The sequence below is a fragment of the Crocodylus porosus genome, unplaced genomic scaffold (assembly GCF_001723895.1).
Source record: "Crocodylus porosus isolate Cpor-Errol unplaced genomic scaffold, CroPor_comp1, whole genome shotgun sequence".
Classification (NCBI taxonomy): Eukaryota; Metazoa; Chordata; order Crocodylia; family Crocodylidae; genus Crocodylus; species Crocodylus porosus.
In genome coordinates, this window is record NW_017728932.1 from 7,515,876 (window position 1) to 7,531,940 (window position 16,065).

General features: G+C 44.5%; 1 protein-coding gene across 1 annotated transcript in view; it reads left to right on the forward strand.

The window, feature by feature from the left end:
* The window catches only part of WBSCR17 (Williams-Beuren syndrome chromosome region 17), a 311,468-nt gene that overhangs the window by 204,407 nt on the left and 90,996 nt on the right, over positions 1 to 16,065 (forward strand). Inside the window, exon 7 of the mRNA XM_019545487.1 lies at positions 4,076 to 4,193. Coding sequence (XP_019401032.1) covers positions 4,076 to 4,193 — 118 coding nt within the window. The remainder of the gene's footprint in view (positions 1 to 4,075; positions 4,194 to 16,065) is intronic.

Sequence of the window (16,065 nt, forward strand, 5' to 3'; positions counted from 1 at the left end):
CAAATGTAAATAATATTAATACTTTGCACTTAAAGTCCTTACATGCCACAGATGTCAAGTGCTTCACAAAGGTTAAATTCAGCCTCATGCTATCTGAGAGCCAAATTATAATACTTTTAACTGGGCTGAGCAGTCTCTCATTCCTGTTGATTCCGGTGGGATTCCTCAGCATTGAGTCAAGTTATCATAATCTGGCCTTATGTAAGTTAAAAGGGTTATAGCCACTTGTAGACGCATAATAGGCCACCTGTATATGTGCCTGACATCTGCTCCGACACATTATAATTAGAATGCATCGAAGGAGACTTGATAGATTGAGTCCGGTGGAGTGTGCTAATTAGCACGCTCCAGCAGCTTTGACATCACATGTATTCATTGTCCCTACACTTCCAAATGGCAGTGGACGCGCTTTAACTAAAGCTCGTTGAGCAAGCTTCAGTTGAAGTTTGAATCATGGGACACTGAGTACACAAGATGCTGTGGGCACTTACAATGGCTCCCGAGAGCTTCTCTAATTAAAGTGCCCCCTCCACTCCCATCCAGAGCACGTGTAAAGATACGTTATATAAATGGAAGCACAGAGATACTAAGTGAGTTGCTACAGTTAAAATATACATGTTAAAGATCACAAATCCTATCACTGGCTGAGCTAGACCTGGAAGCCATGTTTTCTGCTTCTAGTGCCATACTGCTACTACAGGACTAGACTACATCAGAGAAAGCAATGTGTGTTCCTGGAAAAATAGAGGATAGGCTGGTAATTCAGGCTGACCTGGACAGGCTCATAAGGTGGCGGGGATCAAAACCTGATGGCATTCAACACTGAGAAATGCAAGGTGCTCCACCTTGGGGTGGGGGGGAGGAGGGGAGAATCCACATCGTACCTATAGGCTTGGCAATGCTACACTCACTAGCACCATGACTGAAAGAGACTTGGGGATCATGATTGACCACAAAATGAACGTGAGCCACCAGTGTGATGCCACACACATAGAAGTATATAAGGGGTGTGCAACAGGAATTGGGAGAACATCCGTTCACCAGGACACCCCAAGGGAAGACAAAAAGTCTAACGGTCACAAAATCCGGGAAGACTGTTTTAGGCTGGATGCAAGAAAAAACTTCTTTACCATATGAGTCCCCAGGATCTGGAATAGACTCCCCCCAAAAGTGGTGCAAGCACCTACTCTGGACATCTTTAAGATGCACTTGGATGCCTGTCTTTCTGGGGTCATTTGACCGCAGCAGACTTCCTGCCCATTGGGCAGGGGGCTGGACCCCATGATCTTGCGAGGTCCCTTCCAGCCCTAATGTCTATGAAATCTATGAAATGGATCAGATTTGATGGAGCAAATAGAGCTATGTTTTTGGTAAGGGATAGGCATTACACATAATCCGGGTTAAGTGATCAGAAACTGCTTTAAACCTGTAACAGAACAGATGTTCAGTGCACAGTTTGAAAATGGCTGAAACCAGTTTGAGATAAGGCTAGTTGAATGTCGTATCAGACAACCAATTTGGGTAAAACCAATTTATGCAATGTTTGTCCCGGACCCCTTGCTGGTTTAAAATAAATCAGACTCCCCCAGCATCCCAGCATGCTCTCTGGGCTGGGCAGGGCTCACTGCTCCACAGTAGAGCTGGCCCCTCCCCTCTGCTCCCTGGCTGCAGCTCTGGCAGGGACTGCAGGTTGCTCACCCGACTCCAACACTTCCTGCTCAGCAGGAATTCCCCCCTCCCCTCTGCCTTGCGGAGAGGTGTCTGTGTATTAGCTAGCAGACCACATGCTGGCTACAGTCTGTGCTGAATCAAGAGGCAGCTGGTAATGTCCCTTTATTGTTTTCTTAACTGGGTGATAAAGATTGAGTTAGGGATAATAAACACTGTTATCAGTTTCCTGCTGGGCTAATCAGAGCCTGGATGTGCCCCCTTCAGCTCAGTGTTGTGCAAGGGAAGGGAGGGCTGCTCTAGCACCCTTTGGCTGCTAGCCTGAGCCACTGCAGGCATGTGCCTGCATTTCTGGGATGTCTGTTTGGTTACAAACTGGTTTAGCCTAGCGAGGTTAGACTAACCTGCAAAAATTGAATCAATTTAGGCTCAGGCTTTTTGAATGTCTGTACCTAGCCTTGATGATGACATAGAATTTGCATTCTATGAAGCACAAGATCAATGTATGCTTAAAACATGACATAAATACACAGGCATTAAGCTCCATGTGAATTTATACCATCCAGTTGCAAAGTACTGAACTTCACTCTAACAAAGAAATTTCACCTCTTAGATTTGGTACTTACAATACTCAAAAAGATGCTGCACATGGAAGGAGTTAAAACCAATATACTTTGGTCTTTCCATATCCCAAATTATGAGGTAATAAACACGCTCAGTTTCTTCTTCGCTAGTACCTTCAAGTGGATCTATGCTCGTTCTGTATAGCATGGAACGGAGTCTAGGTTAAATAGGAGAAAATGCCTTTTATTTTACAATGGAAAGTGTCCCAGTAGGTGATAAACATTCCATCTACCGCAACCACAGCAGATTAGTAAATCACTAAGTAGCAAGAAAATAATGATATAGTTACGTTATGAGCTGTGCTCTGTGGTAAAGCAAATTTTTTAGTCTGAGGTTCCAAATGTGAAAACACAGCAAAATAATGGTCTAGATAGTATGTTGATGTAACACAGAATAGATCCCTTGAATCTATATCAGGAGAACATATGACCCAGTGGTTTCAAACCTTTTCAGTTCTTCCAACCTTATAAAAAAATTAAGGGGAAGGACTGAGAGGAGGAAACTGGCAAGATTAGTAAAGAGAACTGCCAGCAAATGCCCTTAATATCGTACAAAAATATCCAGTGCTTTCTCTTTTTGCACATATATTAATGTCAGTACCCACCTGTCTCTCATATTCTCAGTCTTTGTCCCTTAACGGATATTTTGAGCTTGGCTGGTCTTCAGATAAAGAGATCAATAATGTTGCTTCATCACTTAAAGAACAAGAGGTTTTGTGGGATTCTAGGGTCAAAACTTTTGCACCCACTGACCTCAGAAAAGCTGCAGCTATTGAAAGAGATAAGCAAGTAATTCAACAAACAATTCTGTGAATACTTTTGCCAGATTTTTAAAGAAGTTGCTTCAGCCGCATTGTTGTTGCTCTTACTAATTAGTAAGGCACACTCCTCTCTCTGAATTATTAATACTGTTATTGCCATCACAGTATCCCTTGAAGATCCCAGCCAGGGACCCTATTCTAGGAATTTGCAAATACACAGTAAATACATAGTACAAAGGTAGGGCTTGGGGCTGGGGCACTGAGATACTATGAAGCTCATCCAAAACCTCACAAATATGTGGCAGAGCTAAGAATCAAAAGCAAATCTCATAGGGCATTGTTGTGTGTGTCCCCACACGGTGCCGGGCACTTCTAATTAGCAAGCTATGCCAATTACCCGTGTGTCACATGTATCAGCTGCAAAGTGTGTCCCTGCGCTGAGAAAATGGCAGCAGTGCACTTTGAACTAAAGCGCATCAAGTGTGTCTTAGTTCAAAGCTCACCATTGCCATTTTGTCAGCGTAGGGGTATGCGCACCACTGGTACATATGGTGCCAGTGTGTGTCAATTTACGTGCTCCAGCAGTCTGCTCCACCACACTGGATTTCCGGGACATAGGAGCAGACTTCCTGCATGTGTGTAAGTGCCCTTAAGTCCCAGCTCAGAGCCTTAACCATAGGATGCTTCTACCTCTCCATTGCATACACAAGAGTGTGCTGAGCAGTTGAATTTTGTTCAGTTGTGCTTCAACAAGCAAAATAATCTCTCTCATATAATGCCCCAAAATTGAAGTTACTGCCAAGAATAGTGCTTACTACTATGAAGCCACTGGGCCTGCCAGTGGCAGTAAGCTCATTAGACCCAGTCTTATACCACAGAAGCCAGTGGGAGCTTTAATGTAGTCTTCAGTGGCATTTAGGATTAGGACTCATTTTACTATTTCATGGATTCAGTCTATGGAACTACTGGAAAATGACAACTGATGATGTTGCACCAGTTTAATTTACTGTTCTCTTCCTACAGGACCCCAGCAATGATTGGCTGCTCCTTTGTTGTCAACAGGAAGTTCTTCGGAGAAATAGGTCTTTTGGATCCTGGAATGGATGTATATGGAGGAGAGAACATAGAGCTGGGAATTAAGGTTTGTACTATTATTCCAATTATTTCTATTTCTTTTCTTGAAAGCATATTTAAAAAAACTTGTCACAGGCCAAAGCTTCTTTTTGATGGCCAAAACCCATTAGAAATCTGCACTGGAACTGAATCTATAATTATTTTGGTAATATGTCACAATGCCCAGCAGACAAGTTATGTATTTGGGGGTATATATTTTTCATTCTTCTCCTCAAGTTCCCATACCAGGCTTTGTAACAGGGAACCAGAGCTCCCTTTACTTTAAAGGAGAAACAGCAGCAGGGAGATCCCCAGGTTGGGGAAGACAGCTTATTATGGGCTGACAGCAGGGAAAACAAACCACAGTTAAAGGTAATTTGCACCTCAGTGGATGAGAGAAATAGGACAGACACCCCAGCAGACATAAATGGAGGGCTGGAGGCAGTGGAGCCGTGGTACAAACAGAAGTGGGACAAGCTGCCAATTAGGACTAGCAAGAGACAGTGGTGCTGGCACTAAAGAGGCACCTGAGAAGGAGAGGTGGGGCTTGGGCAATTAAAAAAAAACTGGTTCTCCGAGTAGGAGGGGAATCAGAGAGTCAGACCCATGCTGCAGAGGGAACAGAGCTCCCAGGAAGGGATGAGCTGCTGAAGGAATCCTGACCAGGACACAACACTCAGGAGACAGCAAGGCGAGAGCCCAGGAGCAAGGGTCCTGGCCAAATGTTGCTATACCTTGCAAAAGGAGTGGAAAGGTTCGTTTTAAAGCAGATGCTTAATTACCCTTTTATTAGCGTTTACACTGGAGGACTGTGTGTGGTTATTGGGGGAGGTCTGGAGGCCATGGAGGGTGTCCAGGATGCCCAGGCACAGCAGGAGAGCCTACCAGCCCAACACAGGACCTCACAGGACATGTGAGGTCTCGAGCCTGACAGGGGGAGGGGTGCAAGCCACACTGGTACCCAAGGGGCACATGGTGTTTTGAGCCCTGCTGGGGGCTCATAACACAGGCAGGTAGCAACCAAAGTCTGGGCTAGAAAGCCAACAGAGGCAGCCTTAAGCTGAGCGTGCTAAGGGCCAGGGCCCAAGAAGGGTGGAACTTACAAGTTGAGAGGGCCAGAAGCCAGGCCAGGGGCCTACATCCTGAAGGGCAGACCTGGGGCTAAGGGCCAAAAGCCAGAAAGGGGCAGGAGCCAGGTCAAGGACCTAGAGCCCAATAGGGTGAAACAGAGGCTAAAGCCCAGAAGCCAGGTCTGGAGCAGTGGCTCTAGGCAAAAGGGGCCAGCTACAGTAAAGCGGCAGAGGCTGGAAAAGTCAAGGCCCCAACAAGGACATAGAGACCTGAGGGGTAGGACAGGAGTAGGCTGGGTCCAGGCAGGACCCCCAGACTGATAATAGATAAAGGCTTACTTTGGGACCCTGGGGAAGCCTCCCTTTTTTGTAATCAAAGTATTCCAACAAAGGCATGGCAAGAAAGAAAAGAGGAAGTGTGCCCTAGGAGCTGGAGCAGCATGGGAGTCACATGGCAATCAGGGGGCATCATGGCTGCCCCTGGGGGCTTCAGTCCTGTCATAGGTTTAATCTAGAAGCTACAAAAGGCAAATGGAATGACTTGATCTATGTCAGTTATGAACAGTGAGAGTATTAGGCGTGTTGAATCTCTAATCCACTATTCAAGAAAACTTGTGTTTATCCTCCTCAAAGAATTAGCTCCCTGGGAGCCAATGGGGTTATTTATTATTGTTGAATGCACCATATGAGATTAGAGCCCTTAAATAATCTTTTGAAGGCAATTAAAGGTTGCATAATAAGATGTATACATGTATGGGTATAAGTAAATCTAAAAAAATGTTACCCCAAGTAACAGTATCTACAACCAGAGCATCACTTGATTACTGTAGACACTATTAGATGGGTTTTAATGATTTGAGTATTTATATAAATAAGATGATCCATAAACCAAAAAATGAATGCTGACAAACGTGCAGAAACAGAGTCTAAGGAGATGAATGGCTTAGTATACTACTTGTGAGTTAACCAGCTGATGAGGAGAGACTTGAGACTGACTTACAGCTGAAAAATTGAGTTGACCAGGCTGTTGTAAAAGTTGAAAAAAAAAAATCACTGGTCATTTAACAGATTTTCCAGAAAGTATTTGCTTTGCTAGAAAATCAAAAGTAGTGTATAAAATCTATTGTTATTGACCACGGGGGGGGGGAAACAATAAAACTCTGCTAGACAACAGAATAGAAATTAAAGGCTTTAAATATGCCACTTAGCTCCACACCCAATGAGGTAATTATTGCAACATCAGCATGCAGTGGATTCTGTAAGCTTGAGGTATCGAATTCCAAAATAATCTTGATTCTTGAGTACCTACATTGGGTAGTTTGTAGCTATTTAATTGCTGTCATTCAGAGATTGACAGAGACCTTAGGAAGAACTTTCCTCCTAATTAATAATTCAGATCATCCACTCAGTTGTGTGTGAATTCATGGGATGTTGATCTTCTTGACTAGAAAAATAGAAGAGATGTCTGAGGCATAAATAATAATTGTATGTACCACAGTTTTTCACATTGTTCAACACTAAAAAGGAAGTGTCCAATATCTCCGTTTGAAAGACTCTGAAAACTCCCACATCAATTTCTAATCTGTATTCTTCTATCGCATTCTCCCATGTCCACACTGCCCTCTGGCCCATATTTTCAATAGTCATTGGTGGCTTCGATTGAATAAACATTCAGGGTACTTTAAAGAGGCCTGACTTGCAAAAAATGCTGAAAAATCTGGTCTCCTTAAGGTGCCTCAGGCTGGGCAGTGGAATCTCAAGGCAGATAAACTGACTCATCACTTCAAATAATGTAGGCCTTTTATGTGTAAACAGAGTTTGCCATTAAAAAAATTGGGCCTGTGATCAGAATGTAGCCAATGAGTAATTTTGCCACTAAATTCAGTAGAACAGTGCCTGGTGCCAACTTACTAATTGCATTTCTTATTAAGGTTTATTCTATAAAAGGTTTATACAGGGTTAATACATAACTCATAGTTAGGGACCTACTCAAATTGCAACTTTGCATTTTTTGTGGAAACTGTGATTTGAAGTCAATTCTATGAAAAGCAGCATTTCCCATGATTTTCGGCAGAATCACCAGATTTAAAAAAAACCTCACTGAAAATGTAGTGCTGGCTCCCCAGTGGGAGCCAGCAATTCCTTCCCATGGCACACAGAAAGGAAGCCAAGATCCCTCTTCTGCTGATTGGCTGAGAGGGCTGCCTGTCAGCAAGGGGTAAAACCGCATTAATAACAGCCCTCTAGGCCAGTCAGCAGTGAAGGGCAGGGCTGTCTCAAGTGTAGCCCTTTCAACCAATCAGTAGTCAGAGGTGGGGCTGCCACTGGGGCCTCTTGACCAATCAGGGGCATGGGGAGGCCTCACTGAGGAAAAACAAAAAACAAAAAAAAAAAACCACACACAAAAATGACGGTGGACATCTACAAATCACTCACCTGTCTCCTCAGTTTTGGTAGGTCCCTTCATAGCTGAACAAATGGTCAATCAATTATTGTTGTGAGGGAGTGAGGCCTAGGAGTGGCCGTGTACTCCCTAGCACGGTGGTCCAGCACCCTCGACTCGCCTGCCATGTCTTTGATCTTATAGGTTCAGATGGGAAGCTGCCTACTCTCACCTTAGACACCGTGCTGATGTTACCTCTGTTTCAAGTAGGGTGCTCCAACACCCCCCCCCCCAAGCCTTATGGGCAATGCGTGCCTCCTACCTCCCCTACAGCATGCCCCAAGCCTCACAGCTGTTCTCTGGACGTTGTTCTGCCCTTGCCCTCTGGCACCCTCTCCGGCGCCCCTTGGGCTCGTCCTGCCCTGGTGCCCCTCTCTAGCACCCCCGGGCTTGTCACCGATCTGGCGCCCTTGGGGTTCGTCATGCCCCGGCGCCCTTCTCCAATCCTACCTGGGCCTACCACGGCACTGGCACCCCTTTACCAGCGTCCCCCAAGTTGGTCTGTCGCCCTTTTACCCGCACCTCCGGGCAGGTTAAACCCCAGCGCCCTGTTACCGGCGGCTCTGGGCCAGTGCTGCGACCTGCACTCGCGCCCTGCTGCCCCCCTCTGGGGCCCTTGCCGCGCTTCTCGCGCCCTGCTGCCCCCCTCTGGGGCCCTTGCTGCAGCTGGGGTTACAACCCCCGCACACCAAGCACTTCTCCGGCACTCGTCCGCTGTGCCCACTGTGGCACCACTCTCTGCGCCCCTGCTGGGCGCCAGGACCCCCCCCCCAAGCCACTGGGGCGCTCCTGTGAGGCCTCCTCACACCCCTACTGCCTCACCCGGTCCTCCAGTGTAACTATAACAAAACCCTAGCCCAACGGCTGTAACAAGACCACCAAAGAGCCTCCCTGCTCATAAGGCAACTTCAAGCCCCCACCAGGGCTCCTAACCATACCTCCCTTCAGTGTCCTCTGATCCCTGGCATCATAGCAGCCGGGCAGAATGGCAAGGTTGCAACTACCAGCTCAGCTCTGCCACAGAGCTCCTCCTCTAGCAGCTGCCAGAAGGGAACTGCTAGTCAGGTTCCGGCCTGGGCTGTTTATAAAGGCCCAGCTCTGCCCCCTTCTGGCCACATGACCTGCCTGGTTGCCCCAGCAACCAGCAGCTGGGCTGCCGGTGATTGGCAGCTCACCTTATCTCACTTTCAGGCACGGAGCACCCCAGTGCCTCTGTGACAATTGTGTACAGTTACAAAATCCAACTGGTCAATAGATTTTAATAACCTGAGCCTACAACTACTTACAGATTTAACTGATATGCTTCTAACCATCTGTAAGCCATCTGTAATATATCATTTTAAAATAATGTATTAATCCTCTATAACCCATTTAGAAATTGAGCCTTCATAGAACAAGCTTTGGTTTTTGGTTGTTTAATACCTTTTAAAATATGGCAGTTATCAGAAAAGTAATTGTGTACTTCTTGATTTATTCTTAATGATTGTCAGATGAAAATTGACTGAAGTCACAAGTCACAGATCTATATTTTTTCCTCAATGATGGTGATGCAACTGCTACCTTGTTTTTGAAAATCAATTGGTGTTATTCAACATAATATGTTCTGATTACCAACAATTGCTTCATGCTCCTGGCTGCATGTATACATTACTTTTAAAGAACAAAAATTGGGTAATAGTGTTCAACTACAGTCAGATCAAAGGGACAAATAAGCTGGAGTATCTCAGAATGCAGGCAAAGGCCTAAATTAAGTATACTCTAGTATAATTAAATGAAGAATAGCAGTTAAAAAAGTAGGTTATATTAGAGAGACAAAGGTTATATACTTAGTCTGGGGTATTAAAATGTCTAGACATTTTAATATATAATATTAAATAGTATATTATATATAATATTAAAATAGTATAATAAAATAACATAAAATCCAATAAAATATATATATGGTCTTTATCTACTGAATTGTAATGAGTTAAAAAAAGAGCATTTCCACATTAATTAAGTGATTTTCAACCACAGAACAATTATTCATGCTTAAGGACTGCAGGTAAACCTGGTGGTAGGGGCTTTGCTACTCTTTAGAAGCTGGAAAACATCTTTCTACCTTGTGTTCTGCTTGTTGAATAAATGTGGTCCTGGCATGAAGTACATATTGCTCTGTGTATAATTATAGTTCCTTTTATCTCACTACAGTGTCTCCAAAAAGAATTACATCTTCTGTTTATCCTCTCCCCTCATCCCTAGTCTACTACTTTGCTTCCCAAGCCAGTATAAAAATGAAAAAAATTCACATCAATCTGTTTGTCAGCAGAGAGAACAGAAGTGTCCATTAAGCTGAGGAGTTCAGGATAACATTTCAAATGGAATGTTTTCATTATCTGTCTATCTATCTACTGTATATAGCCAAATCCAAGACAACTCTGAATTTAAGATGCCTCCCTACCCTGTTATTTGATTCTATACATGAAAATTTAGAAAAAAGTTATAATTTTCCATGTATAGAATCTAATTATTGGATAGTCATCTTAAATTTGCCCTTCCCCTCCCCTGCAGTAAGTAAAGCAGTGTTGGTTGGGGGCAGGTAGTGGGGGAGGTAGCATCAGGGCAGGTGGCGGGGCAGGAGAGGGGGTGGGCAGTGGAGGATCCAAGTAGCTTGACCTCCTCCCCTTGCCCCCCATACCTTCTCCCCAGCTGCCTGTTCCCCTTCCCCCACTACCACATGCAGAGGTGGAAGGAGGCAGGCAGCAGCTGCAACCCTGCTGCCTTGTACTCAAATCCAAGATGCAGATTTTTTTCTCATCACTACTCAAATCCAGGATGAGGATTTTTTCTCATTGTTTCTCCTATCCAAGATGAGGATTTTTTTACTCACCATTTGTTAAATGGGGGTTTGGGGGCGCTCCTCATCTTGGATTTGAATAAATGCAGTATTTATCTATCTTCCAGTATATAGATATTCCTTGCTATCCTGTTGTCTAACTGCTGGGTCTTTCTTACCCTATTTTCCATGCCCATGGGTCATATAGTTGATCACCTCTTCTTAAAGTTAGCAATAAACCATAGGCAGGGGCTAAGGGAGTTCAGCACCCCCATATGCAGGGCAGTGGGTATAGCTGGGCCACAAGGCAGCCCAGCTGCGGGTTCCAAGACACTGCAGCAGGAGTGGGGAGGGGCACGCGTGCAGCCATGATTGCAGCCTGAATGTGGATCACTGGCAGCATGGCAGGCAAGTACCAGTCTACTCTGAAGGGGAAGGAGCTTGGGGGGGGCAGATCAAGACCCCCACGTTGAGGGAGGGAGTGGGGCAGAGGCAGGGGCAGGGGCTGGGTTGAATGGGGCCCCAGCTGGGCTTGGTGGTGGGACAATCGGAGCCCGAGCAGCTCGTCCAGTGGCACAGGGGGAGCTCCCACCACAGTGCACACCTTGGTGGAGGCAGCTGCCGCTGCACACTGCAATTTGAACCCCACTGCAGCTTCCCTGGGAGCAGTGTGACACCACATGCCTGCCACTGCTGGGCTGCACCGTGCCCCTGCCTGCCTGGCAGCAGAACGCAGATGGCATCACATGGCACTGGAGGCAGTGGCAGCTACAGTGGGGCCACTCTCTCCCTCACCACTGGGGCCTCGATCTGCCCCTCCCCACAGCCTTTCTTCCTCCCCCCCACCCCTTCCCCCACAGACTTACCCGCTAGGTAGGAGCAGACTTACCCACTGGCAGAGCAGGCTCACGTGCAAGCATGCACACAGTTAGTCACCCCCTGCCAAATAATTTTTTGCCTATGCAATAAACTCTTCCCACAACAGTCCATTTTGTTACCATTCTGACCTACAGAATGGTAACAATTCCACTTTATTTCCAAAGACAACAGCACAGCTGGTAACACAACAAAGCTAGTAACACAGCTACTGTACCTGGAGAACCTGGAGCTGGAGCTGCCTGCATGCCTGGCAATCATGAAAGTGCATCGGGGTTGAACTTGGCAATATTTTAATTTTACAACTGAAAAGGTCCTTGGATATGGACCCCAAACTTACAGTGGCTTTAACAGTAGATGTGGGCCTCTTACTCCTATGGATTTAGCATGCATTTTAGCCCTGGTTCAGGAAGGGACAAAAATGCTTTGATGAAAAATTCAAGTTAATTGACAACTCTATTTTCCATACACAAAATAGTCTTGACAGTTCTTCTTTTTTTTTGTTAATACCAGCATTAATATTGCCTCTTAGAGCAAAGGTGTCTGGCAGGCTCTCTCCTGTGACTGCTAATACCATGACACATTAGCAAGTTTGGTGTATTGCCCGTGCAGGCAGGCTTCAAGCCAATGACATAAGCATACAAATTCTGTAATCCAATGCTTAGTCTCCCTCAGCTAAACAGCCACCCCACAAGGGAAAGACTTTTAATTGAGTGGCCCACCTGCATTTACATCTTCTGCCTCCAAAATTTCCTCTAATAATTTTTACTCCCTTGGTTTTGTTTTCTGTTTTGAAATAAAAGCTGTTTGTGGATACGGCTCTTAAGGAACATTTGAACTGCCAGGTAGTTATTGGCTTTTAATATGCATCACGCTGTTTCTCTGTGTGTAAGGCTTGCATGGATTTTCATGGTTGGTCACAGACATTTACCAAGACTCTCTGGAAAAACTACCCATGAGGTTCGTTTATGAACAAACTTACAGAGGCATGTTTTGTGTCTGTTGTCATCGTTTTGAACATTTGGATGGGTTACAAGGTTGTTTTCAGATTGGGCCATGATAATGTCATGCATCACTAATTAAACTTGTTTGAGCTGTCTTTTAGAGATTAATTTAATCAATAAGGATATTATTACTCCTTTGATAGCGTCATTTGTATGAATTGTCACTTGATGAAGGCAATTAACTCAGAATGCTTATTAAATGATCTATCTCGCACCTTATTTGTGTAGTAAGAATCAATCATAGAATTCATTAAGAAAAATACAGTTCAAGGATTCCTTTGAGGCTTAGTTTGTATTGGGTCTTTTAATTCATTTTTTTAATACATATAAAACCACAGTCTGTTCAGATTTCAAAGGCCAAACTTTCTTAACTTGAATGAGGACCTTGTTACACGGTAATTTGGGGTGGCTCCTAGAGCCCATAACACCTGGATTGTCCACACATTAACAGCTGAAACTGCTTTTAAGCACTCATTATGCCACTCAAAATGATGCCACTCCAGGGCAGGATTATCTCTGATCCGTACTACCCAGCTTGTGTTATGCTAAGGGCTTTATCATACCACACACCCTGAGCTGCACAAATGTTGATCAGCTTAGTGCTAGTTTGGAGTTTGGAGCAGTCACACCTTCAATTTGAGCAGCATGTCTGTGGGGAGTGGCGACACCGTAATGGAACAGGAGCTGGGTTGTGCAAATCAAGAGATAATCCTGCCCTAGAGTGGCATAACTTTGAGCTGCAAAATGAGTGTTTTAAGCCATTTGAAGGCAATAATGTACAGACACTCCAGGTTAAGACCTCCAGAAGCCACCCAAAATTGTGTAGCCACTCTAGGCTACACCTTGGTGTAAACTTCCCACCTACACCCCCTCACCTGCTGGCCTGGATTGGGCCTACTGCCCTCCCCTCCCACCATCCTCACACCCCAGGTCCCTGTTCACTGCTCCCCCCTCCCTCCCACGCACTTACTTATGGCTGCCTGTGCTGTCTATCCCAAGGGAGCAGGCAGGGAAGGGTTAATCTGCCTGTATGGCAGCTGTGGACAGGGCTCAGCCCCAAGAAGGGCAGAAGTCCGGCAGTGCTAGCTGGGCACCCTTCCTTGCCTGCTCCCCTAGGACAGACAGCTGGGCAGCTGCAAGTAGATGGGGGTGAAGGAGTCAGGGAGACCTCAACAGGGAGGGCAGGGAACCAGGAGAGACCTGGGGGGAAGCCCAGATTGAAAGGGTGGGGGGGCGGCAGGGGTTTCTTACCTTTCAGTCCTCTAGGTCCTTGCTGGCCTGAGGTGTGACTGCTCCATACTCAAGCTAGCACTAACACCGTTCAACATTTGTGCAGCTCACAAGGTAACAAGGCCCGAGTGTAAAGTGTAACAAGGCCCTGGATTTCATGTGCACATCTCAGATTTGAATATGCAGATCAGCAGTCATGCATGCAGAATGAATGGGTAAAGGTGCCTCTATTTGTACAGCTTCATGTGTTAATGGATAGTGAGTCACAAAGTGATGTATGGAAATAGAATCAAGTATTTGGTGGCAATTATGGCTGTATAAATAGTTATTTTTATTCTAATCCTGCAACCACCTATGCATATTAGTAGAAGACCCATTCATTATTTAATTCCCATGTCAACCCTAGCACTAGTCCGGGTACTTTAATAGTGTGTGTACTCCTCTATTCACTAATGATTACGCTCATTGAATTTATACAAGAAAAATTATTCATAAGTTTAAGTGTTCATAGAGCAAAGGTCTTACAAACAAAATGTCAGACAAATATGCATTTTTGTGCATGCCTTTACAAAGCAGCTCTCATCTTCTGGATTTAGAAAGTCTTTTTTTTTCCTGTGTGCATCTGTTTTCCATAAAATTAAGGAAAATGGAGCTGAGTCCCTCAGCTTTCATTGAGTTCGTCCATGCTGATGGAATCCAGTATCCTGTCCTAAATGAAAGACAAAAAAGTTCAATGGTGCAAAGAATATTTTCCTAGTGTTTTCTACATAAATAGATGAACAATGGTTTATAGTAGGTAAAATGCCAGGTTTGGTTTGGCCCATGGGACACTCAAGTTTAACTTCATACTCTGGCATAGATTTGCTTTGTTACCCCAGGCCAGTGACTTAGGATCAGCCTTTCTATGACCTGGTCCTTCGTCTTTAATTTGGGAATAATAGCACTGCCCTACCTCACAAAGGTGTTGTGAAAAGAAATGCATTCTGCAGTGTTCTTGTACTATGGCAATGCAAGATCATACAAGTATCTTAAATAGATACTTATCTGAGAACTGCAGTGGTTGGCACTTGTCATTACAATGTTGAAGTAGAGTCGGTTTGAATCAATATCTTTAATTCTAACTGACTGTACAGACACCAATGGGAAACATAACATTTTATGTTTGAGCAATATGCATTGCCTGCTGTCATTTTGAAGGTATTTCACTTAGGGTTTTTTGTTTGATCATCTTCAGAACTATATCTCTGTGCTTCTGATTAAAATTTAAACTTTGGGTGCAGGTGGGTTAAGTGATCATAGGTTGTTGGTACCTAAAACACCAGGCTCATCCACGTGTGAGCACGCATTACCATGTATCTCCTGTGGCTGCCATGTTTTCTGATTTAAGAAGACATTCTGCAATGTGTGTGTCCACTGAGGTGTGTAGGACACAGCCCTGACAGTTTTAAGTGGGATGGTGCGAGATGTGTAATGAGAAATTGTTACTTTTTCTTAGCACTCTGAAAAACTTGAGTCTGAAAAGCATATAATTTATTCATAAGGCTTTATTAGGCCCGTGAGTATGCATAAAAAGATAGTAGTTAGGATTAAAATGAGTTTCTCGTGACATACGGGAGGCAGAGCGGGGGGCAAGTGGGGGTTCCTACCCACTTAAACTCTCCCATACTAAAAAAGCAAGCCACCTGGCCTGAAATCCCCTGAGCCAAATTTAATGTTTTTTCTTGAAAAACTGGGGACATATCAGAGACAGCTTTGGAGGAATACAGAAGTGAAAGTGGAGCTCACTCCTGGAATATTTCTTTTGTTTTATGTATTAATTTGTTTGTTTTTTGTAGTATGTTATTCCATAAATGGCATACAGGGATCCTAATTTCTGTGTAGTCATTTGGACCCACATAAGGGCTGAAGCAGTTTTTTTATGGCAGGAATAGAAGGAAACAGACCGCAAGGGGGGCAGGCAGTCCAGTCTGATACATGGGACAGCAGAAGCTGCCCAAGGAGAAGGCCCCTATCTTTCCTGTTTTCAAGGCACAATCAAGTTTCTGCACAGATTGCAAGATCAAAGATGATGGATGTTTTGCAAAGTACTATAGGATCTGCATTCAGCTTGCCCAGTCCATAGGGATACCTACAACTGAGGAATTCATAAATCCTCTTCTTTTAATATTTTTGCCCAAATTTTTATTGGTATTTAGGCACATAATTCCCAGTGAAATCTGTGCTCCATTGCATTTAGAAAATCGGGCCTAAGGCTGTTTCCAAGTAAACATCTCATTAACTCAGAACAGAGAAAGAAATAAAATAAAACTGACCTTGGAAGTACAGCTTTAGAAATACAGCTGTATACCAATAATGCATATGCCCTTGTGCACGGTCACTTATTTATATTTGTCTGTATCCCTGGTATAGCACTAAGCACTGGATTTTACTCTTCCGACAGAGCTATTGTTATGTGGTTGAAA